Consider the following 27,110-nt stretch of genomic DNA (forward strand, 5'->3'; position numbering starts at 1 on the left):
GCTAAAATGCCAGGGAGAAAAGGAGTCTGACAGTCAGGCTCTCTTAAAGCCCCAACCCCTCTACTTACATCCTTCGGAGGATCAGACATTTCATCTCCTAGCAGAAGCTCAAATATGATGGGAGCAGCTTGTGAATAATGAAGGCAGTCCTGTTACTTGGGGAATTCTAAGGATTTCAGGTTGAGTTCTCTCTCAGGATCCGGGAACATAGACTTTATTCTACTTAAAATTATTTCCTTACCTAATCTTCAGATTTTCCTATATGTTGCTTACACAGTCCAAGTTATCACTCTGTGTTTTAATTATAGCAAATACCTCTCTTTTTCTCTAGGAGTCTGGAGCACCTATTCTCACCGATGATGTTAGTTTACAAGTGTTTATGGATCATTTGAAGAAACTTGCTGTGTCAAGTGCTGCTTGACATGATAAATTTGTTAAAACACTGAAGATGAAATAATACTTCAATTTTGTTTTTTTCTTTTTCAGTTTATCTGTGTAAACCAACAGAAATACCTTTCTAGACTTTTTGTACCAGTGTGGTTTAAGACAATGTATGGAAAAATGTTCACCTTTGTAGATTAAGCTGGAATATAATGAGAGCAGTGAGAACAAATTTGTTTTGCAAGCACAGTATTATAACTGGTATACAGATTTGAGGTCTTTATAACTTAATTATGTTTAAGAGCAAAAATAGAGTCTGCCACAGATATAACTTACTTGTATATTGCAGACAAATCCAAAGTGGCACTGAATGTCCTTGCTGACCTTTTAAAAACTTATTTTAGCCAGAAAGGAACAAATCAATAGTAATGATAAATGTGAACATTTTTGCTTATTCATTGAAAGTTTTTCTATGATTTTTCAAGCACTTACATGTGTACACTTTTTCTGTACTTATTCTGGTAAGGCAGGTTTAATTTTTGACTTGTTTAGGAATTATCAGACTTTATAATGGCAGTTTCATGAAGGTAATTTAATACTTTTGGTTTTTTGGAAAAATTGTATAGAGATGAAAAATTTGGAGGGGCTAGGTAACAACCCCACAACTGACAATAAATGTGAAATTCCACAGAGTACCCAGCTCATGTGATTTAACCACAGTAAATTTTTTTTTTGTTTTAAAAAAAGAGAGATAGAAAAGAAAGCATTTTGTCAGAGTGAGTGGAAGAAATCCTTTGCAGCAAAATGAGTGTTGAAACTACTAACCCAATTTTGGTGTTTATTACATCATTTTGTTGTTTCCCTTTTTATTTAGATGAATTTTATATCCTTCAGTACTTTAGCATTATTTTGGGAGTTTACACATTAGTTTTTGTTTCTGCTTCCTTTTTGTGAAATTTATGAAGTTGGGGTTCTTACTGAAACAGTATTATATAATGTTTAATTATGTCATGTAATACTCAGTTCTGTTTTGATTTATTCATTGGTATCATTTACATTTATCTTTTAAAGTTTACTTGTAGCAAATATGTTTACATTGCTAAAGCCAGATAAGTTTCCATGATGAAATTTACATATTAAGTACTACAAGTGAAAGTGGTGCTCTGATAGATGCTTGAAAGACAGTTTTGATGATTGTACTTGCATGAACACAATCACATGAAGGTGAGACAGAAACCTATATAATTGTTTATATGTTATATCAACTGTCTTAAATAAATTGCTTTGTTCTATATTATTTGAATTGAACTGTGCTGGGCCAAAATGCCAATAAAATGTACTTTTCTCTGTTTTCCTGATTGTTTTGAAACACACATTTATGGGGTGTAGTGTGATATTCAAATTAGGTTAATAAGCATTTTTACCACCTTAAGCATTAATTATTTCTTTATGTTGGGTACCTTTAAACTCTTATCTTCTCCCTTATGAAATATATAACTTGCTATAAACTATGGTCACCCTATGTGCTATAGGACACTAGAATATTTCTCCTATCCAAATGTGTTTGGACCCTGTTGTCTGACCTTCCTTTCTCCCTGCCTTCCCAACCTCTAGTGACCACTGTGCTGCTGTACTCCTGTGAAGTAACTTTTAAGTTTCCACATATGGTTGAGAACCTGTGGTATTTATCTTCCTTGCCTGGCTTATTGCACTTAAAATACAGTATATCCTTGGTATCTATATGTATATGGTTTCGAGGGGACCAGCGCTGAGGAAAACCGTGAGTGCTCAGAATGTGCAGGCTTCAGTGCTGTACTGTGGATGTTTGATTCATTTTTCCCATAGTGATGTCCAACCTCCACCAATGACAGGCTGCCTTTCAACTAATCTAGAGTTTTTACTTTATCACTTAAATTAAGCACATTAACTTTTACTTTGCTTTTGGGGTGCCTTTGCTTTTTTGGAGGCATATTTCACAAAATTCAGGACTGGGACATACTCAGCAGATAATGATGTAAATACAGCTGATGATAACACAGGACTGACTGAGCTTCTCCACATCAGCTGAGCTGTGTAATAAGCACACAGGAATTTAACATTTTTTATTTTGAAATTTACTTGTATTAAAAAATTTTTTTTTCTTACTGCATTTGATCAAAACTGCATGTAATAAATCCACAAGTAAGGCGGGCTTACTGTAATGTCCTCCAGTTCCTTCCATACTGCTCCAAATGACAGGATGTAATTCTTTGGCTGAGTAATATTCATTACACACACCCCACACACCACATAAAAAGGACATTTAGGATTAAGAAGTTATTTTAAAAAGAAAGAATTTGTTGAGATATAATTCACACTTGTAATTCAGTCATTTAAAGTGTACAAGTCATGGGGTCTGTAACTGTTATCATAATAAATTTTAGAGCATTTTTATCACCTCGAATGATTTTTTTTGCTGTAAGCAAAACTTAAGGACCCTGTGATGAGGATACCTGTTTAGTTTGCTTGGTTCCTTATATCCTTTAAGAATGCTGTTGTTTCTTGTGGTAACCACCTGGTACCCCTAAACTGTCCTTCACTTCTAAATCAATTACAGTAGAAAGAGCTAAAGTATTTATGATTTAATGGTTAATGGATGAACAAATATATCACCATACCTTTTTAATGAACCATTTAAAAGAAGTTACCTTAGGTCATTCTTTTGTATATAATTTAGCTATTAGTAAATCACTAGCCATTTAAATACACTGTTAAAAATGTTTAATCTTTTATCTTAGTTTATTTGGACTGCTACAACAAAATACCTTAGGCTGGTAATTTATATAAACAGAAATTAATTTCTTACAGTTCTGGGTGCTGGGAATTTAAAATCAAGATGTCAATAAAGTGGGGGTCTGGTGAGGGCTCTTTGCTTCATAGATGACACCTTTTTACAGTGTCCTTATGGCAGAAGGAAGGAAGGGGCAGGGTTAACCAACTTCTCAGGCCTCTTGTAAGACCACAAATCCCATTTGTGAGGGCAGAGACCTTACGCCTAAACCTAAAAACCTCACCTCTTAATACACATTAGAGATTAAGTGTCAACATAAATTTTGGAGGGGCCCAAACATCCAGACTATAGCACCCTTTTAGTCAACTTAAGAGAGACAAAAAAATGTTTGCTTAATTACCAACAGCACTGAGAGACCTTGGTGTATTACCCAGAACTATTTTGGAGTTTATTCTTGAACCTCTACTTCTATTAGCCTTATTTTTAAAAATGACCTTAGTGCTGGGGGTATGGCTCAAGCGGTAGAGTGCTTGCCTAGCAAGCATAATGCCCTGTGTTCAAATCCCAGTCCAGTACCACCAAAACAAAACAAAAGACCTTAGACCTCATCTCTGCATACTTGTATTTTGGTGTAACAGGATAAATATGTTTGTTTGAGACAGTCTTGCTATGTAGTTCAGGCTAGCTTCAGACTCACAATCCTCTTGTCTTTGTCTTGTGAATGCTAGGATTACAGATGCATATGACAGGATGGATACTTTTTTAAATTTATTTTTTGATTTAGCATACATTATTAATATGAGGGGATTTCACAGTGATAATTCCATTTATGTGCACAGTGTACCTTGAACAAGTTCACCACCTCCATTACATTTCCATTTTATTCTTCTTTCTCCCCTGATTTTCTTTTTTTTTTTTTCATTTTTCTTTTATTATTCATATGTGCATACAAGGCTTGGTTCATTTCTCCCCCCTGCCCCCACCCCCTCCCTTACCACCCACTCCACCCCCTCCCGCTACCCCCCTCAATACCCAGCAGAAACTATTTTGCTCTTATCTCTAATTTTGTTGTAGAGAGAGTATAAGCAATAATAGGAAGGAACAAGGGGTTTTGCTGGTTGAGATAAGGATAGCTATACAGGGCATTGACTCACATTGATTTCCTGTGCGTGGGTGTTACCTTCTAGGTTAATTCTTTTTGATATAACCTTTTCTCTAGTTCCTGGTCCCCTTTTCCTATTGGCCTCAGTTGCTTTAAGGTGTCTGCTTTAGTTTCTCTGCATTAAGGGCAACAAATGCTAGCTAGTTTTTTAGGTGTCTTACCTATCCTCACCCCTCCCTTGTGTGCTCTCGCTTTTATCATGTGCTCATAGTCCAATCCCATTGTTGTGTTTGCCCTTGATCTAATGTCCACATATGAGGGAGAACATACGATTTTTGGTCTTTTGGGCCAGGCTAACCTCACTCAGAATGATGTTCTCCAATTCCATCCATTTACCAGCGAATGATAACATTTCGTTCTTCTTCATGGCTGCATAAAATTCCATTGTGTATAGATACCACATTTTCTTAATCCATTCGTCAGTGGTGGGGCATCTTGGCTGTTTCCATAACTTGGCTATTGTGAATAGTGCCGCAATAAACATGGATGTGCAGGTGCCTCTGGAGTAACAGTCTTTTGGGTATATCCCCAAGAGTGGTATTGCTGGATCAAATGGTAGATCGATGTCTAGCTTTTTAAGTAGCCTCCAAATTTTTTTCCAGAGTGGTTGTACTAGTCTACATTCCCACCAACAGTGTAAGAGGGTTCCTTTTTCCCCGCATCCTCGCCAACATCTGTTGTTGTTGGTGTTGCTGATGATGGCTATTCTAACAGGGGTGAGGTGGAATCTTAGTGTGGTTTTAATTTGCATTTCCTTTATTGCTAGAGATGGTGAGCATTTTTTCATGTGTTTTCTGGCCATTTGAATTTCTTCTTTTGAGAAAGTTCTGTTTAGTTCACGTGCCCATTTCTTTATTGGTTCATTAGTTTTGGGAGAATTTAGTTTTTTAAGTTCCCTGTATATTCTGGTTATCAGTCCTTTGTCTGATGTATAATTGGCAAATATTTTCTCCCACTCTGTGGGTGTTCTCTTCAGTTTAGAGACCATTTCTTTTGATGAACAGAAGCTTTTTAGTTTTATGAGGTCCCATTTATCTATGCTATCTCTTAGTTGCTGTGCTGCTGGGGTTTCATTGAGAAAGTTCTTACCTATACCTACTAACTCCAGAGTATTTCCTACTCTTTCTTGTATCAACTTAAGAGTTTGGGGTCTGATATTAAGATCCTTGATCCATTTTGAGTTAATCTTGGTATAGGGTGATATACATGGATCTAGTTTCAGTTTTTTGCAGACTGCTAACCAGTTTTCCCAGCAGTTTTTGTTGAAGAGGCTGCTATTTCTCCATCGTATATTTTTAGCTCCTTTATCAAAGATAAGTTGCTCATAGTTGTGTGGCTTCATATCTGGATCCTCTATTCTGTTCCACTGGTCTTCATGTCTGTTTTTGTGCCAGTACCATGCTGTTTTTATTGTTATTGCTTTGTAATATAGTTTGAAGTCAGGTATTGTGATACCTCCTGCATTGTTCTTTTGACTGAGTATTGCCTTGGCTATTCGTGGCCTCTTGTGTTTCCATATAAATTTCACAGTAGATTTTTCAATCTCTTTAATGAATGTCATTGGAATTTTGATGGGAATTGCATTAAACATGTAGATTACTTTGTCTCCCCTGATTTTCAATACTGGTGGTTTTCATTATGCTGTCTTCATATGCGTATATGCAGCATACTTCCATCCTCTTCACCCCTAGGTATCCTTTCCTTTCCATAAATATTTCTTTTATTGGCCGATTCTAAAGCTGAGCTGACATTTCTCTATCCATTTCCCTTTCATATTCTCCTACTCAGAGACTGCACCTAATGAATGTTCTTGTAGTTCAAACCAGAATCCACTCTTAACTCTTCTCAACATCTTCAGTAAGTAAGCTCTACCTCTAATAACTCTTAAGTCTGTTTACTGTTCTCCATCTTACTGCTGTTCAACCTTCCTCACACCCTATCTGGTTTGGTGAGATAGAACCAGTCTGCTTTCCTCAGCCCTTTCTCCATCCCTCTCCAATTCACTTTCTGCCTTCCATAAGAGTGCTCTTTCTGAAATACAGATCTGACCATGCCACTTCCCTTAGCCCTGACAATAAAGTCCAGGCACTTCAGCCTGCTCACTTTGTTTCTTTTTTTTTTTTTTTATTCATATGTGCATACAATGTTTGGGGCATTTCTCCCCCCTTCCCCCACCCCTCCCTTACCCCCCACCCCCTCTCTCTCCCCCCTACCCCCTCGATACCCGAGCCTGCTCACTTTGTATGATATACTGGAAATCAGACCCAAGCTTTACCCTAGAAAAGTGGTTACAAAGGACATAGTTGAAAAGGTGGCATTGGAGTTGGGCCTCTAATTCTACCTAAACATTAACCTTAAGTGTATTTGTTATCTATGTAGTGACAAAAGCAAATGTATTTTATCTTTTTCCTTTTTAATTAACATAATTGTACAAATTTGTGGGACACACTGATTTATATATATATATATGTATATATATATATATATATATATATATAAAATGAATAATGATTAAATCAGAGTCAGTAGCACTTCTGTCTTGTTTCTTTGTTTGGAGCCTTCACATTCCTCTCTCAGTTCTTTACAAAATATGTAAGTGGTTATTTAAACTAGCCACCCTATGGTGCTCCAGAATGCTAGAATTTCTCATATCTATCTGTATCTCTATATATGTATCTATGTTTTGGTATTTACCCCTTCTAACCTGTATTAATCACTGTTTTCTTCTGCTTTGAAATCACATGTAAAGAAAACATGTAGTATTTGTTTTTCTGTGTTTGGCTTAGTATAATCTTCATTTCCAACTATTTTGCCACAAATAGCAAGATTTCAGTCTTTTTTATGATGGAATAATATTCCATGGTGTATCTATACCTCATTTTTAAATCCGTCTGTTGATGGACTCCTTGGTTGTTTCTGTGTCTTGGCTATTGTGAATAGTACTGCAATAAACAGGTGAGTGCAGGTACTTCTTTGATGTAATGATTTCATTTCTCTTGGGATATACTCAACAGTGGGATTGCTGGACCATATGGTGGATTTAGTTTTAGTTTTCTGAGGGACCTCCATATGGTTTCACTAATGGCTATACTAATTCTCATTCTACCAGCAGTGTTTAAGAGTGTGATTTTCAATGCATCCTCATTAGCATTTATTTTTTACTTCCTTAATAACAGCCATTCTGAATGAGATGTGGTAATATTTCACTGGTTTTGATTAGCCTTTCCCTGATGATTAGTGATGCTGAGTGAGCTTTTTTCATATACTTGTTGGCTAAGCAAATGCATTCTTTGTTAGGTGTTACAAATTGAATCCTGTAGCACTTTTTTCTTTTCCTTTTTTTAAAGACAGGATGTTCCATCTCAGGATGGCCTGGAACTCATTATGTAGCCCAGGCTGGTCTTGAACTTGTAATTCTCTTGCCTCCGCCTCTCTAGTGCTGGATTACAGATGTGTACCACCGCACCCAGTAACACTTGGTTTTATCTTAAATGAAGAAGGTATTTTTTCAGTCAATATAAAAATCACATTATTCACTTTGTAATCTTTTTCTTGGCATTTTTAGATTCATTTTCCATGTCTATTATACATGCATATATTCCATTTGTACTCTTTTTTTTTTTCCCCATTTGTACTCTTACGGGCTTGATTTCTATTCATTTTGAGTATTTTACCAAGTACATGTACAGATGTTTTTAATTTTCTTATTTTATAGTTTATCTTATAAAATTAAAATGTTCCTTTCTTTTCTGTTCATTCATTCTCCTTTGTTTGGTTTACTGAACAACAGCAAATCTAGCCTTAATGTGTTGTTATCTAGTGAATATAATACCCATGTGAGACAGACAGAGGTACGCAGCTCTCTTCAGGGCCTTGGGGCAGAGGTTAAACACTTTAAGCATCATTAAGTGCTGTTAAGAACTTAAATGCCATGGAGAATGTTGGTTTTATGTTGAGCTTTTTTATAATTTTAATTTTATTTTTGATTTATCATACATTAATAATACAAGGGGATTTCATCGTGATAATTCCATATATGTGTTCAGTGTACTTTGAACAAATTCACCCCTTCCATTATATTCTCATTCCTCTCCATCTTTCCCCTCTTTCTTCAAAGGGTATTTGATAGGTTTCATATGTATATATGTACCATACTTTCACCCTCTTCATCCTTCAGAATCCTTTCCTTTCCTCCTCCCTCATCCTGGATAGTGCCCCATGTATATTCATGTCCCATTATTATGATTACCATGATAATTTTAGGTATAGATTCCACAAATGAATGAGAACATAAGATATTTGGCCTTTTGAATTTGGCTTTTTCCACTCAGCACAATCCCCAGTTCCATTCATTTTCCCACAAATGACATAATTTTGCTATTCTTTATGACTAATATTCCATGGTGTTTGTATGGTATTTATATATGTATGTACTTATATATGGTATATATACATGTGTATATGGTATATATACACCTAAATGGTATATATGTGTACATATGTGTATATATCATATATACATGTAATACTTTTTGTAGGTTTTTATTTTCATTTTTACTAGCATATATTCATTGTGAAGAGGGGATTCATTGTGCCAATTCTGAATAGCCTTGCACTGTACATTGGTTAGATTACCAGTTACTTCTCTATCTAAGTGGTGCTGTAGACCAGGCCTGGTGTCTTGGACATGTAGGCAAAAGCTTGCCTATGGAGCTATCCTCCAGTCCAGTGGTGAGAAACTATACTGTAACTCAATACTACACAGTCCTGCCTGAATACTGATAATATTTTGACTGCAGGCCACAGGTGATACAAGCTTCTAACCAACAAATTTGGCCTCAAATGTATAAATGTCAACACAGAAACATAAGAAATATGAAGAAACAAAGCAACATGACACACCCAATAGTCAACAACAGCACAATAACTGACGCTAAGGGTAATGTAGAGGAAGAAAGCCCAGACGAACTAAAAAACATGATTATAAGAATGATCAACAAAATAAAAGATGTGTAAAAAGATGAATTAATTCAAAGAGGATATAAACACTGAACAAAATTAGGAAAACAGGATATAAAACAGAAATCCTGAAAAAAGAACCAGACTGAAATTCTAAAATGAAAAGCTCAATATGTGAAGTAAAAATCTCATTAGAAAGGCTCTCAGTAGTGGATCAAATTGAAGGCAGAATATCAGGGCTTGAAGACAAGATAGATGTATTAGAATAGGTGAAAAAAAGGGAAAAAATGAGTACAAATGAGAAATGTAAGAACTCTGTGACTCCATTAAAAGTCCAAACCTATGCATTATTGAAGAAGGAGAAGAGCTGCAAGGTAAAGGCATAGAAAACATCCAATAAATTAATAAATAATAGAAAACTTCATAAATCTTGAGAAAGAGCTGCTCATCCAGGTACAGAAGCTCTCTAGGACTTCAAACAGACAATGAAAATAGAACCTTTCCTCAGCATATTATAATTAAAACATTAAGTACAGAGAACAAGGAAAGAATATTGAAAACTGCAAGGAAGAAGCAGTATGTCACTTATAAAGGCATCAGAATAAAACAGATTTCTCAACAGAAACCTTAAAAGGAGAGGGCATGGCATGAGGTATTCGAAGTACAGGAAGAAAATAACTGTGAACCTAGATAACTCTATCCAGCAAAGCTGTCATTCATAATTGAAGGAGAAATAAAAACCTTTCATTATGAATAAAAATACAATTTATTACCATTAAATCAACACTGCAGAAGACACTTGAAGGAGTCCTACACACACAGAAGACTAAGATAAATGTAGCCATGAAAATAAGGGAAAAAATAAATCCCATAGTCGAAGAATAGAAAAGTATCAAAAATTACAAGAAACAAAATGCAGGAATTACTGCACACCTTTCAATATTAACACTGAGTTTAAGATTAACACTGTGAACTGAAGATAGCCCTGCAGCTATTCTCTTCATAATGGGAAGGGGAGTACCACTTCAGCAATTCAGCAGGAAGCCCGTGATCGGCAGAACTGGAAGTTGTGCTGTCATTGATGCAAATACAACACTCATGTCACACATTCCTTCTTTCAACACTAGAAGAGCTGCTCTTTGCTACTGGTGATTTCCATCCTAGTAAATCAAAAAGACTCAGCCAGTTCATTGGTAACACAGGTATGCAAGAGGGAAGTTACCTTATTAAATACAGATTTTTCTCTTCCTCACTTATGGATTATACTTACATAAAGTCAAACTATTGGAGTTGAGGATGGGATTTTTCTGTCTAAAGAAACAGAAAAAATAAGTAAATGGTAATATTTGGAAAGTTTGGATAGTACTTGCCTGCAAACCAGTTTGAGATTAGTAGTTTCTTGGTAGAAGAATTTTAACTACTCTTCTTCAGTGTCTTGAGTATTTCTTAAAGTGCTTAGGCTTTTTATTTATTTTTTCAGTCAATTTTGGTAAATTATCTTTTCCTAGGAATTTGGCAGTTTTCAAAATTGTTGGAATTTAGTTGCTGATAGTTTTCTTTAAGAGTGTTGTTTAATTTTTGCATTATCTATAGTTACATACCTGTTCAACAATATTGATTATTTGAGATTACTTTCTTTATAGCTTTCTTGATTAATCTTGCCAAGTTTTGTCAATTTTAGGATTTTCTTTTAAAAGAACCACTTTTAAAAGTAGTTCCTCTACTTTTTCGTTTTGTTTTTTTTGTGGTACTGGGGGTTGAACTCAGGGCATCATCCTTGCTAGGCAGACAATCTACCACTTGAGACATTCTGCCAGCCTCCTCTGCTTTTCACAACATTGTCTTCTGTGTAATTCACTTTTGCTTTTTATATTATGTGTTGCTTTGCTTTTACTCTTTTTTTTTTCTGGTATCATAAATAAATGGCTGGATAGTGATTTTTCCATCCCAAATAATGCCTTTTGTCTTTTATCATATTAATACAACGATACCAGCTTTCTTTTTGTTTTCAAGATGTTAATTTTTAATAATTTTTAATCATTTACTTCCAAACTTTTCATGTCATTCTGCTTTGGCAGTACTGAGGTTGGGACTCAGGGCCTCATGTTTGCTGGGCTTGAACCTTGCCCTTAGCCCCTCATTCTGCTTCGATTATAACTTTTAGAAGCAGCATATAACAGATTAAGAAATCTAATCTGATAATCTTTTCTTCTAACTAGAAATTTAAGTTTATTTACATTTGTCATTTTGTACCCGTTTAGCCATCTAATTTTTTTGATTTGTTTCATTCTTCCTTTTTTTAAAAAAAAGTTATTTCTAATCTTCCCTCCTCTAACAGCTAATAATTTTTGCATACTCATACTCACACCCAAATAGTTAGTGATAACAAAGACCCAAACCAGGACATGTAACTTCCAACCCAAAATGGGTAACTTTCAAACCAGCAAAGGAAAAGATGCAATAAGCATAATTTGGTCTGTCAAAGAGAAGTCAAGAAAGATGAAAGAGTCAGCAAAGGAAAAGCATGGTATATAAACACAAAAAGGAAAAATCATGGATTAATAGTTTTTAGTGTATTTTATGAAAGTGGAAAATATATCTAATGGTTGGTCACAGAAATGAACAATAATTACATTCACTCTTTTCCAGTTTTCTGCAAATTTCTTTTTTTAAATTGTGCTAGTTGGGGGTACATTGTAGCATTTATAAAAGTTCTTACAAAGTATCAAATATATCATACTTGAATTCACCCCATCCACTGTTCTCCTCTACAAATTTCATAAGCCTTGATAAAAATTGATCTTTTCACATATCCATGTTCTATAAATTTCAAAAGTTTTTTTTTTTGCATTTGAAGCAACAAATAGACAAATTAAACAAGCAAATTGCTGAATGCTGTGAGTGACTTACACTTTTAGAGAAAACATGTAAATGAATTTGGAAGGATTCAAATATGACCTACCAAAGTAAGCTTTGGCCAGGATTTTATGAATAAATACTTAAATCTATTTTATACAACAACACATTCTGAAGGACTGTAACTGTTGACTTGTGAGAAGTCAGGGCATTTGGTAGTGCAGGTGTTTGCTGGTGAGCAAAATATTTTGATCCAGAACTTTATGGACCACTGTCCACAGAACTGTTCCTTCCCCAACTGCAACAACCATGGAACTTAGGCAGAGAAAATTACATCATGGAATCTGGTGTAATGAATCTGTTCCTGTTGGAAATGTGGCCTGCTCTGCTGGGGAAGCCAGCAGCTGCCTTAATAGGGAGAAGCACCTACACCGTGCTGCTCCATATAACATTTAACCTGTTCCAGGAACTGCACTGTTTGTTTTGAATCAATAGAGAAATCCATAAAATCAACCATTTTCATAGGGACTAGAGCTCTTGCTAAGAGCACAAACCTGGGAGATGTCTTATGAATAAAGATTATTTATGAGTAAAGATACCACTTTGAAATGACAAGTCAACTGATTATAGAACCTCCAATAAGAAAGGAACACATTCCACTTTCTTTAGTGGCTTAGAGTTCTTCAGGGCAATTTAAAAATAACTTAATCTCCAGGAGTTTCAAAATTAATCTTCATAAAATCCTTGTGAAATGCTGAAAGGTTAAGTACTCTGTGTGTTTAGAAACATTTGTGAAGAAGTAAAACAACAGATGAGAGGAGCCAGAGCAGTGCTTGTCAAACTTGAACATACATAAGAACATCGAGGGATATGATAAAACAATTTCGATCTACTAAGTCTGAGATTTTGCATTTTCAACAAGTTCCCAGGTGCTACCACTGCTACCACTGTGGGCCATCATTAAAATGTAGTTATTACCGTGGCTGGGGACTTTTGTAGGAAGTCCAGCAGTCAGTGGAAAGTGTGCATTTTGGAATTGGGAGACTCAGGTTTGGGAACTTTAAGCCTAACATTGATAGTGTAAGTTATGAGACTACACGAGGCTGCTCTTTTTAAATTATTTACTAAGTACTAATGAGGTAGGGAGGGAGCACAGTGTCAGACACAGTCTTTCTCCCTTGAGTGTGGATTATGCAACCATGTATGAGCCTTTACAATGTTTAATTCTAAAACTCTATTTTTAATGAGAACATTAAGCCTTACTGATTTATCAAATACATCTTTTTCAGCAAGAAAGTATTTCTATTAAAAAAGCTATCAAGTGGCTGAAATATTAATGTTAGTATAATATCATGTAACTGAGGAGAATGTTTTCATTGAATTCTGGGTTATGATAATGCCCAGAATTAGGTTCTGTATTTTTAATAGGGATGTTGAGAAAAGATCCCAAGTAATAAATTATGAAATGACCCATTAACAGTTGTCTTTAATTAAGAAAAATCTATTTTTTGGCGATTAAGATTGCTAAGGCATATAAAGAAATGTTCCTCACTGGGTATGTTCACTAATTGTTTAGAGAACCATTATGGGGTAGAATGACTTGGTGCCACCTGGAGTTAAAAAAATAAATTTGGCAGTATCTAAGCAGACTTTGGACCATGGACTTCTGTTTTATGTTTGTTATGTGGTAGCACTTCTCATTTTCTTGTGTATTTACAGAGGGCTTTCAATTATATTTAATTATTGAGTGTCATACCCACTTCTGACATGGTCCATAGTAAATGACTCTAAGGATTAGTCTCCATTTGCAGTCTAAAGTCCAGCACAGTCTCAGGGAGCTAATGTTTTATTATTGCATGTTCTTTGGCAAGAACATTCAGCATGCTCACTGTGCTTACTCAGCCTATATGGTGACAGCTACATCTGCTTCTCCATCTGCACCTTTCTCATCCAAGGTGATATCATTAGCTATCTGTAACACTTAAGAATCTGCCTGTATCTGTGGAAGGAAACTGACTGGGTTGAAAAAATCTCCACCCTGCCTCAACACACAAAACAGTTGGGGAGTGATGTGTTTTGTATCATTAAATAGATTATTGAAGCTGTGATCGTCAAATAGAGATGTTAAAACATGTACAAAGCTTACTTTTATTTATTAATAAGAATGTAATCACAAAATGTGTTTAATAATGATATAACTTTTCTATATTATATGTGGCTCTGCAATAAATAAACCTGTTAATAAATAAAATGTAAAATTATGTATACAGAGTAAAACCTCCAATCCTCAGTGTAGGAGACTAGACCTGTCAATCACTGTGCCCACATCCTTCCACTTACAGCTCTGTTGAGCTAAGCAGCCAGCCTCACTCTTTTCCTTAGGAAAGGGATGGGATCACATTTCCTAGGGGGACCTAGTCCATAGACTGGCTGCTGATCTGTGAAATGACTTGACATGAAAAAGTTCCCATAGTAAGGATAAGGGTGATTGACCATACTATGCTATTCTTAAAAGATTGAATAGGATAATTCAGACAGCACCAGCCATTCTGTAATGAGAGAAAAAGGATAAAGAGAGAAGAAGCAAGGAGGAGGAAAGGCAAATGGATGGTGGACCACTAGGATCAGGGTCCACAAACTCCAGCTGCTGCAAAATGGTTCCCGATTCCTCTAAATCTTGAAGCATGTCTGTTTCTGAGGTCCTTTCTCCTTTACTCCCACATGTGCTCAGGTGATGCGATAACTTCTCATTATTTGAGATGAGTTAAATGTAACCCATGAAGCAAATGTCATGACCATAATTTACCTTTGACCTGTCTGTATTGCAAAGATTCAAAACTCAGGAAACAAGTCAAAAGTGAAATGTGTTGCCCATTGGGACAGAGTTCTACAATAGGTAAAATAGTTCTAGATAAGGTAAAAACCTTATCTATTTGCTAAGACCCAATAAGGTTCACCCAGTTTAGGTGTCTTTTAAAACAATATCCAGCAGGATTACTAATTTAAAGCTTTTTGAATTCACTACACACTTTGGAACTAGTACATTGAATGAGCAAGGATCATGGGCTATAATTATGAAACATGATTTTTTTTGTGTATATGTGTGTGCTGGGGATTGAACCCAGGTTCTATGCATGCTTATCACACATCTACCACTGAGCTACACCCCTGACCTTACGAAAAGGTATTTCATTTTTGTATGCGACTGTCCTTTCAGTTTGCTCAATCTGTGTAGTCTCTCACTCCATAACCACTTGATGAAGACCCTAGCAGGCTGATATTTTTTGGATCACTTAAAGGCCACTCTTAGTTGTAGACATAGACCCACTTAACAATGGCATTGCCTTGTCCTGTGTTAGCTAAGAAATATATCTACATGGTGGTTTATCTCATGGCTCACTTGGACTCTGTTATCTATTCTACCTTGACATCTTAGTCCAAGCCATTTGTTACATAGTTATCCACCAGAAGAATATAAATGATAAATGATACCCAGAGAATTCCCTTGTAATTCTCTGGTTCTTAAGGATCCATCTTAATCAGTATGTCTTGGGAATAGTTCTGTTCTTCCACGTATTCTTCACCAGGACATGGAAATTTTCTGTTGTGACTAATCCACTCAACTGTTTTTTTTTCCTTTTGCTTTTATTATTCATATGTGCATACAAGGCTTGGTTCATTTCTCCCCCCTGCCCCCACCCCCTCCCTTACCACCCACTCCGCCCCCTCCCTCTCCCCCCCCAATACCCAGCAGAAACTATTTTGCCCTTATTTCTAATTTTGTTATAGAGAGAGTATAAACAATAACAGGAAGGGACAAGGGTTTTTGCTGGTTGAGATAAGGATAGCTATACAGGGCATTGACTCACATTGATTTTCTGTGCGTGGGTGTTACCTTCTAGGTTAATTCTTTTTGATCTAACCTTTTCTCTAGTTCCTGGTCCCCTTTTCCTATTGGCCTCAGTTGCTTTTAAGGTATCTGCTTTAGTTTCTCTGTGTTAAGGGCAACAAATGCTAGCTAGTTTTTAGGTGTCTTACCTATCCTCACCTCTTCCTTGTGTGTTCTCGCTTTTATCATGTGCTCATAGTCCAATCCCCTTGTTGTGTTTGCCCATGATCTAATGTCCACATATGAGGGAGAACATACGATTTTTGGTCTTTTGGGCCAGGCTAACCTCACTCAGAATGATGTTCTCCAATTCCATCCATTTACCAGCGAATGATAACATTTCGTTCTTCTTCATGGCTGCATAAAATTCCATTGTGTATAGATACCACATTTTCTTAATCCATTCGTCAGTGATGGGGCATCTTGGCTGTTTCCATAACTTGGCTATTGTGAATAGTGCCGCAGTAAACATGGGTGTGCAGGTGCCTCTGGAGTAACCTGTGTCACAGTCTTTTGGGTATATTCCCAAGTCCACTCAGTCTTATTAACACTCAGTGTTTGTTCTGGGATATACAGTTCTTCTGAACCTTTATCCCTGGTCACAGAATTTGCTCAGAAGACCCCTTAATAGCTGTACTTTTTCTTAAAATGAACACACAATATTGTACACATTTATGGAGTACAGTGTTATATTTTGATCCTGTGTACAGTGTGTAAGAGCTGAATCTTTATTAGCTAATTCTCATGAAAGTCTATGCTTGCCTCCAAATTGCTGGGCAAGGCCATTTGTGTGCTATTCTTTTTTTTTTTTTGATGGTGCTAGGGTTTGAACTCAGGGCTTCACACTTGGGAGGTAGGTGTTCTTGATCCATTTTGTGTGTGTGTGTGTGTTGGGCGTTTTCAAGATAGGGTATGATAAGCTATTTGCCCAGGCTGGCTTTGAACCACGACCCTCCTGATCTCTACTTCCCAACTAGCTAGGATTGTAGGTGTGAGCAACCAGGGCTTGGCTCCTGTGGCGCTGTTCGTGATAATGAAGATGGCGACACGATGCTACAGTATTCTGCAGAATGTTTGTGTTCATGATCTTTCTGCCCGCAGAGTCTGCTCTGTGGTGTGGGGATTCCTTGTGAGCTGTAGCTGTGGAAATAGTATTTTAGCAAACAGAGTCCTTCCTTGCTAGGAATGCAAGTCAAAATGGACACTCCTTTGCACACTATTCAACCCTATGTAACATCAGTGTTCTTTGGCAGTCAGGGTTGAAAATAGCTTAGGGATATATCATTCAGTCATTTTATATTCAATAGTATGTGGGTTACATAAATGATGATAGACTAAAGGTAAAAGTGATTTAGAGACCAGTGCCTTGTGCTAAAAATATCAGCTGCTGATAATTCTAGAAAGTTAGAAATAGAACTAATCTACCAGTCAGGTAGCTGCCACGAGAGAGGCATACAGTGTTCATTTGTCCTCTTAAAACTCCCTGGGAAGAAAATTATAAGTTCATTTCAAATAATCAGTGGAAGATTTTCCCACGTGTGAGATGACACATGCATGAGTATATTGCTCTTTTTCCCCCTGAATTTTAACAAAATTAGTACTACCATTTTAAACAAGTTTTCTTTACTAGTAAATTTTAGAAGGATGTGAAACAAAACTTGTCAAGAGACAAATTATTCTGTGCTCTTTTATATCATTACATTTCTCTGAATTATTTTTACTGTCTACTTATTTGAAGAATTGCTGATATAGCTCTTGAAAATATTTGAGTGAATATTTTAATTCACACTGGTTTCTTATATTATTAAGCCTTCAGTGAATGAAAGATAGAATTACTGATGACAGAAAAATAATGATATACTGAAAGTAAAGAGGAAAGCATTTCAGAGCTATGCCAGAACCTGCTGAGGTTAATCAAACTTCAAAGACGAGTCAAATGTACTTGAAGTCACTAACACTGTTTTACCACAGGGAGGCAGTAGCTACTACATAAAGGAACTTCTTTCAATATCATTCTCTTTTACTTTACATTCTGAAAATTTCTAATTCTTTATGTTATTTGTTTTCTATTAACACCCATGCTTTGTCAGTCTTTTATTTTTCAAAGCTAATCCCTGTCTGAAATGATTGGACCCCAAAAGTAAAAAATTTGCCTCAAGTACAAAAATGGAAAAATGAACCCACATCATGCATGAAAAGCTTTCAGTTTGAGTTCCCAGAAGAAAATGATAAACTCATGAAATTTTTTACTTGTTCAGAGTCAATTATTTTAAAAGCAGCAATTATAGAATCTATACATAAGAAAGGTTGGGTGGGATTTTTGAGATCACATTGACCCTCACATTTGGGGATGTGACCACACTTTTGACCTATATGTTCTTGTAGAATATTTAATATTTTGACTATATTTCCATTTTTTCACAACCTAAATATAAATTTAAAATATAGTGATACTCCTTGTTCAGCAAAAGTATAACAATCATACCCAAGGGAATTTATGTCAGAAAGTTTTATTTAGTGGTGATTCCAAAGTGTTAAATACTTCTCATGCTTACTCAGTTTCCATGCTTGAGTGAATTACTTGTAATATGAGTGGAGAATTTCTTCTGTGCAGATAAACAGCTTTGCTAAGTTTGAGAAACCATGGTGTCTCAGCTATTTCCAAGCACCAACTTCTGAGTATTGGTTTTTTTCTACTAAGGGTAGCACAACAGTTTAGATTCAGAGAGCTTCTTTTTAAAAGTATAATCAAGTATATTTTCATCTAGAAAGGAGAGGAAAACAGATATATTTCATATATTTTAAGGAAAAAAAATCCACTCATGTTGACTTTACACACAAGTGCAAGGAGCAGAGGAGTGGCAGTGATGCTTTTAGCAGCACAGGCTGTGGGACACCACGTGGGGTCAAGGGACAACTTTGCCAACTTCCTTGAATTTCTCTCGGGGAACACTTCCTAACACCCCTGTGCCCACTTCCTAGCTGTATGAAGGGGAAAATAATAGCACCTACTTCATAGAGTTTTGTCAGGATCGAAGGACTGAGTGGTTGTAATATGCTAAGAACACTGCTTGGCACTTACTAAATGCCTTTCAAGTGTTGACTGTCATCATCATGGGAGGCTTTGCTCAGTCTTTTCATTGTCTGTTAGGTATCCACATTATCACCTGCCTTTTACAGAGAAGGAAACAAAGACTTAAAGTCCTTGTGAAAGGTTGCACAACTGGTAAGTAGTAATGCTCACAGATTGCATAAAAATGCATCATGAAGTACAAACTAATAATGTCTATAATAGTAACTGACAACATGAAAGGCCCTCGATGTGTATGAAGTGTGTGTGGTTCTATGTGCTAAGGATAACTTTGGAGACAGGTACCATTATCATTCCCATTTTGCAAATGAGGAAACCTGCTCAAAAATCATATAGTGAGTTAATGTCAGACTTGAGCTATAAACCAGGGATTTTTTTTTCCAGAACTTTTCTTCTCTTTTCCTTGAAGGCAAACAAAATTCCCATAATGCTTGCCTGTGGTGCTCACTGGCATTGGTCGCCACTGGTTTCTAGCTGGAAGCCTATTTCATCTGGTCTGTGGCCATCCACCTATCCCTCACTACACCACTGTACTCTGTGGGCTTTTTCTCTTGATGACACTCTAGGAGAGCTCAGCTCTGACCTCCTCCTGACCAGGTCCCATACTACGCTTCCACTGATTGCTGACCTTCCAAAATTTACCTGGTCTACCCTCTGGCCACTGGCTGTGAGCTGTCTACTGCTACCCTAACTTCAGTGTGCTGACTTGTAACTTTCAGATACCTTCTGCACTCTTCACTGAGGTTTTTGAAACCTCTTGAAGCTCTCTCCAATTTCCTGCTCATACCCAGGTCCACCTCAGTGGAGTTAGGGTTTTTTTTGAGGCCTTCTCTGAACTGCTATCTGCTTTACTATGGCTGCCTATGGGTGGAATAGAAGATTGCCAGACAGGAAGAAAGATCCAGGCTCCTTTTGGTTGGAGCTTCCCCTATTTACCTAGAATCTCTACTACTTATCTCTCCAATCAAGCATTTCGATTTAGGATTGAGTATAAGGCCTCACATTCATGTTCCAAACCTCTTTTGCTACCACCCATCTCTCCTGCTTTCCTCTTCCTTTCCTTTGAGGCTCCTGATTTCTTTATTTTTCAATGGAGAGTCTATTTCCAGCATGTCATTACTATTGGCGTCATAACCATCACTGCAAGTTTATTACATTTTCCCAGGCTCTGGTCCTGTATTAGGCAAATGTTGCAAGAACATTGGCACATGGGGGAAAAATCTAATAATTAGTAATTCACTTGCAAGAGTGTAGGAGCTCATTCTAATTGTGTAAGTTTTGCTTCTTACACTTAATACACTAGGAAAATTAAGTACTTGATACCGGTGAGATAAACCGGTCAGATCTTAGATGAAAGTCAGGTTAAGAGGTTTAGATTTTGGGTCGGGGATGTGACTCAAGCAATAGAGCACCTGCTTTACAAATGCAAAGCCCTGAGTTCAAACCCCAATACTGCCAAAAGAAAAAAAAAATGTGTGTTGGCTTTTTTTTGTGTTAGTTTTTATGTTGAAGGCAATGAGGATCCCATGGCTGATTTAAGCAGGGAAATGTATAATCATAGTGGAACAGTCCTATGAGTGATAAAGCTGTATGTAATCAACAACAGGGCAGCTGGGAGGTTCTTGTGCCATTTAGGCAAGAGGGATGATGCCTAGTGGAAGAGAGAGGCTATGGAGATTGGTTGTGAGAGGGGGAGCTCTGCTTGGAGTTGCCTCACTTTTGCTACTCTGCCTCCTCCTTCTCCTGCTTTCTCTGTCTGTCTCTCTCTCCCACCTTCTCATTTTTTAAAGATACCTTCCCAGTGAAGCCCTCCCGGCCTCCCATTGCTTGCTTCACAGCTACCTGTACATAGTTGATACTGTAATTTTTTTCATTGTGCCTGTCTTTTCCATGAGATGTGCTGTCCCTATTAAAGGCAGGTTTTTTTTTTTTTTTTTTTTTTTTGTGGTTCTGGGATTTAAATTCAGGGCCTACACCTTAAGCCATACCACCAGCCCTTTTTTGTGAAGGGTTTTTCGAGATAGGTTCTCATAAACTATTTGCCTGGGCTGGCTTTGAACTGTGCTCCTTCTGATCTCTGCCTCCTTAGTAGCTAGGATTACAGATGTGAGCTACTGGCACCCAGCAAAGGCAGTTATTTTTGCCCAAAGTTTTTGTATTCCTGGGGCTTAATATTACATTGCAAGTAACATAAAAGACCATCAAATATTTGTTGAGTGAATCGAACAAAAGAATTAGTGAAAAAAATGAGGAGGGTCAAGGGCATCACCCTGTGAAAGAATATGGCTAAACCTTTGCACTAAAATCCTCTGAATGTTACATAGTGGGAAACTCCTAGCTCCTGCAGTGCAGACAAAGGGGCATTGCCCCAGAACTGGCACAAGAATGTCAAGTCATGTAATCCAAGTATTGTTTCTGGATTTTAATATGTTTGGGGGGATAATAAAAATCATGGAGTCCTTCATTCTAGTGGACAGAAATTCCCACGTACCACCATGAAGAGCCAGGGAAGTAAGGAGAGTGACATGCACTCACCAGCATTTCAGTCTATGTCCTTCACAATGCCTATGTGCTGTTTTAGGGAGAGCAACTTTGAACTACTTAAGACTCCTGTCTTTTCTGTCCTCAAACACAATGCAGTTTTCTAGGGTCTAGCCTAATGCATCCAGCCACATAGTGTAGCACTTGTTATCTGTGATTTTTGCCAGAGTAATGGATGTGAAACTATTTTACTTTTTTATCCAGATTTTCAAATGTTTTACTCTTTTATTTGAAAAGTGTTTTCATGTCTGAATTTCTGATCGTCTGTGTTAATCTTTCAGTCTTTGCTTCCTGATTACATTTGCAGAAATTTGTCTATTTTATTGATTCTTTCAGAGTCATCATGTAGGGGTTATCAATTTTAATATTTTTCTATTTTCTTATTTTATTCTCATACTAATTTCTCATGCTTATTCTTAACTTGCTTTGTTGCTTTTTTTTAAAAAAAAGTGCTGAGTTCATTTATTTTAATACTTTTTTTTAATATTTAAAGTGTTCATGAATATTTTCCTCTGAATGCCTCAGTGATATCATATTCTTTCATAAATATTGTTCCCATTTTGGCTACTTCTAAATTGATCCTAATGGTAGTTTTGAGTTTTTCTTTTACATAGAAAGTTTTTTTAGGAGGTGTTTTTGGTTTTATGGGATACATGTATGGATTATTATAGCATTAGATTGGTCAAATTATGTATTTCTTTTCTATTTTCTTTTTGTGGTGCTAGGGATTAGACCCAGGGTCTTGCACATGGTAGGCAAGCACTTTACCACTGAGCTTCACTGCCAACCCCATACATTATGTATTTCTTAAAACATTGTCCTTGTCTATTTTTTGCCTACTTGATTTGTCAAAATGGAGACTGTCAAAGTCTCCTATTACTGTTGAGTTACTGAGAATGTGCCTTGGTATTTCTATAAATATTTCCTGTATGTGTTTCAACACAAGTTTAGTCAGCATATAAAGATATGATTATTATCATGGTACTAAGGAACTTATCACATATTAATATACTACAGAGTGATCCTATTTTTTATATGCAATGCTTTTGGTTTTAAATTCCTTTTAATTTGATGTTAGCATTTTCTTTTTTAAAAACATTATTGTTGTACTGGGGGTACATTGTGACATTTACCAAAGTTCTTATAATATATCATAGTTGAATTCACCCCCTCCATCATTCTCCTTTATCTCCTCTTCCTCCATTCCTGGAATAGTTTCCAACAGGTCTCATTTTTTTCCATGATCATACATGAGTACATACTGTTTCCACCATATTCACCTCCTACACCCTTTCCTTATATCCTCCCCCTCCCACTGGAGCCAACCCCCAGACAGGGCCTGCTTTACCTTCCTCTCTCTGTCGGTGTTAGTATTTTCATCACTGCTTCTTTGTTTGTCTTTCCTACATTTTCCTTTATCTTATTCATGTCACTTCACATTCTATAGGCCTCTTAAAAACAGCATCTTTGCCCTCAATCTGCAACCCTTTGACTTTAATACATTTAGTCTTACTTGTCATCTTGTTTCATGTTTTGTTTTCATATGTCCTTGCATTTCCATTGTTTTGAAATATGGATCTCATTTTCTTTGCTTTTATCTTCCTTTGGAAACACACACACAAATATATACTTAAATTCTTCTAGTAGAACTTGGTTTTATAAGGCTTTTTCCCAAAGGTTTTTGAAGGCTTCCTCAACTTACATTTCTCTATTGAGGAGTAAAACCATATCTTTGATTATCATATTTGAGCAGATAGGCTTACCCTCCACCTTCTCATTGTTATTATTCCTCACCCACCCCGCTGTTTTAGTGTAACCTGGGTTTTAAAATCCAGATTATTGTAAAAAATTAAAAAAAAAAACTATCAAGAATGTTTTGATATTGCTTTGGTTTTCATTCATTTAATTGCTTCCGTAATTTATATATAAATTTATCTTTGTTTCAGTCATTTTTGGAGCTGTGGGATTGTGCTTCTATGTCAATACTTCTTCATTTTAACCTTTCTTCTCCTGTTCAATTGAAAATTGTCTTCAAAAATTTAAAAAAGTATTTATAATAATGGGTATATTTTCTGAAATATCTGAATTTGCCTTATTTCCTTTATGAGACAACGTGGATACTGCTATGATCTTTTTTATGATCTTTCTGTTCCTCCAAAATTCATTTGTTGAAATCTTCAGGTACAAGTGATATTAAGAATAGGGGTTTTGGGGGATGATTGAAGGCAGAGCCCTCATGGTCCAAGAGAGACCTCCTCTCTCCTTCTGCATGTGGTGTTAGAGTGAGAAGACGCTATCTATGAGGAATTGGACCTCACTGGACACCAAATCTGCTCTTGCCTTGGTTTTGAACTCCTGTCCTCCAGAACTGTGAGAACTACATTTCTGTTGTTTGTAGGCTACCCAGTTGATGGCATTTTTGTAATAGCACCCCAAATAGACAATTCTTCAATCAAAATATGAGTTTCTTCTGTAATGTCTAAAAATATTTTCCCACTCTCCTTTGAACTTGAGTGTTTTAGTACATTACATTTTAACCCAGAGCAGGAAAAATCAGGGGCAGTGTGGTATAGTGGGTCAGAGGGCTGACTTTGGTAGTACACGGCTCCCATTTACCACTTCCCTGCTTAGAAGCCATAAGGCTTTGGGAAAGTTAGACATTCATTTCCGCATTAGTTTCAGGAGCCTGATGATGGTAACTAATCCCACAGGGTTGCTATAGGGATTCAGTGAGTTAATTTATATAAAGTGCTTAGCCTAGTACCTATTTTAGACTCTTTCTCATTATGAATTTTTTTTGGAAGCATCAGTTATCTAAATTGCAATCTCTTTTTTCTTTTTTCTTTATGGTAATCATCTTAACTCTCATATTTATACATCTATTTAAAAGTTTTTTTTGGTGGTACCAGGGTTTGAACTTAGGCCTTGTGCTTGCCAGGCAAACACTCTAACACTTGAGCCCTTCCCTCAGCCCTCTCCTTGTTTTATATTTAGTCTTTTCCTCTAGATTCTATAAAAGAATACATATTTGTCCTCATTTTTTCTTTTATCAAACATGTGTTTTCCCTCAACCTAGATTTTAATTCTACTAATATACTTAGAAAACTTTAAAAAAATAAAATATGATACACTTGAAGAAAGTGTACAAGTTCTAAATGTACTGCTTGAGAAATTGTAGAAGAATAAACTGTGTGTATTTCCTCAAGTTAAGAACAGATGCTACAGCACCCCAGAGGCACCCTGAGTGCCTCATCCCAACACAAACCATTTGCTTCTATTTAAAGGTAACATCTGGTTTTGCTGGTAGTCACTGCCTTATTTTTTCTTTTTAAATAGTTTGATAACTGAAGTATACATTCCTCAATATTGTCTTTTATATTCTTGAAATCAACCTATGATTACTTTGGTCTGGCTCTTTTCAAAAGTCATTCTATTCATCTGTGCCATAGGCTGCTCATTTTCATTTCTGTCCAGTATTTCACCATTTGTGTACATCATTGTTTCATCCCATCTGTAGTCGGGAGTTGGGTTGTCTATGGTCTTTGGCAACTACAATTGATGCTGCTATAAACCTTCTTGATATTTGTATCCTGATGTTCCTGTGATATCTCTTAGGGTAAATATTATACTTAGAGAGAGTTTGTTGGGTAGTAGAGGACACATAAAATCAGTTTTAGTAAATATTGCCATACCACTCCCCTAAACAGTGCTCTGTGCTCTAGTATTTATAAGCTCTTTAAAATCACAATTTTACCATCTCATTTTCTGGTCTTTTTATACTGTATCCTTAGAAGGCCAAAGTTTGAAATTTTTCTTCTGGAATATAAGATGGGTTTATTTTTAGAGGTTAGTTCTTTTTCCTGGCCTCTTAAACAATGTTTTCTTTTCCTTGACTTGCAATTTCCCCCATAGATTTGGGTTAGTTTTTCTTTTTGCCTTTCCTTGAATAAGTGAGATGAACCAGACTCTATCACCAGGTAGAGTGAGTTGACTTTTTCTCCTGACCTCCTCCCCATATCTTTCACAAAGATGTATTTATATGTTGATATGCTTTCTTTTTTTAGAGATGCAAAGAACAGGTCAATGCACTGAGCTTTCTATCCAGCTTCCCATTTCTAAGTGGACATTTATATAGCTGACATTACCTGTATCTCTAATGTGTGATTCTGTGATATGTGAGCCACCACAACACATAAAAAGACAACACCCAGCATTTATTGTCCCCACAGCAGAAACCATCAGCTGCCACCAGTCCCTCCTTCATCTCCTCTTGCTTCTGCACACATACTTACTGCCCCACTATTTTCTTCAAGTTGCCATTTCTGCCTGGATGAAGAGATTTGGAGAGTGGGTGAAGAGCAGTGCTGGTGAGAAGTACCCACAGGAGCACAGAGGGCAGCTGCCTTATTCTCTGATTGTCACTTTTCTCTGGACTTTTGAGTTAGGGGACTGAAGTGGGGATCAAGAATTCCATTTATTCCTTTATTCCATTAACAAATATTTCTGAGAACCTGTTTCAGTTATCTGTTGTTGCATACCAAACTCAAAACAGCACTATAAAGCAATAAAATTTCATTTCCTTCTGGCTCGGCAGTATAGGTCAAGCTGCAGAGTTCTGCTGATCTTACTGATTGCCACTCCTGTGGTCCACTGTGCAGTGGCTCAGCTGGGAGCTGTTGTAGTGTGGGAAACTGGGATGGTAGAGACTCTCTCCTACAGTAGTTGAATTCCCATGGCTCGAAAGCAGAAGTTCTAGTTCTTATCAAGTCTTAGTTAAATGGGAGGGGAGCACACCAGTGTGTGAATAATGGGAGCTGTTCACTGGAGATTCATTGGAGGCCACCGATGCCATAGACTCTCAGGATGTTTGCTGCTGAGGTACACATTGACAAAGGAGGCGGGACAAAGGAAGTGAAACTGACGTCTAAAGGTTGCAATCTACTTGGAGATACTATGAATTTACAGGTACTTTTAAGTAAGAGTTAAGGCCATCAGACTTTGTTCAAGTGCCAGACCCCCGCTAAGAGAAGACTTCTGCAGGTGCTAGCATGCCCAGGCCAGGTCAGGGATGCTTGATGAACGAGGTTGATTTTTGACAGACTAGAAGGAGTTTCTGTAGGAGGAAGGCAGTGAGCTGTGTGTCTCCAGGGCCACTGAGTTCTGTAATAGTTCATGCCACACATCTGGGGTTACTGATGTCTCTTCTAGGCCAGCTGTTCCCAAGATAGCTTCTGACTTGTCAGGCAGAAATTGGTTAAGTAGAGAAAGAAATGTATATATCAAGGGAAAAGAGGGAAAAGCTTGGCAAAGTGGGGGCAAGGATGAGGTCATCATTATTTGAGAACTGGTCTACCTTTAGGAAGAAATGTAGTCATATCTTCTGCAGAAACAGTGTCCTCTTTTTCCTGTGCTCTTCAAGTGCTAGGATTATATAAGCCACCTTGTGGGGAGAGCTTGCCTG

At 36.8% G+C, this 27,110-nt stretch overlaps 1 protein-coding gene across 2 annotated transcripts in view; it reads left to right on the forward strand.

Moving 5' to 3' along the window:
• Sec23a (SEC23 homolog A, COPII coat complex component) overlaps window positions 1-27,110 on the forward strand; it is a 116,017-nt gene that overhangs the window by 68,024 nt on the left and 20,883 nt on the right. Inside the window, exon 20 of one of the 2 annotated variants that reach the window (XM_020169072.2) lies at window positions 332-1,734. The exons of the other annotated variant lie outside the window; for it this stretch is intronic. Within the exon in view, the coding sequence (XP_020024661.2) occupies window positions 332-421 (90 nt within the window). The 3' untranslated portion in view covers window positions 422-1,734. Of the gene's footprint in view, window positions 1-331; window positions 1,735-27,110 lie in introns of those variants that run through there. 2 annotated transcript variants of the gene reach the window in all.

Source organism: Castor canadensis, chromosome 3, assembly GCF_047511655.1.
Source record: "Castor canadensis chromosome 3, mCasCan1.hap1v2, whole genome shotgun sequence".
Classification (NCBI taxonomy): domain Eukaryota; kingdom Metazoa; phylum Chordata; class Mammalia; order Rodentia; family Castoridae; genus Castor; species Castor canadensis.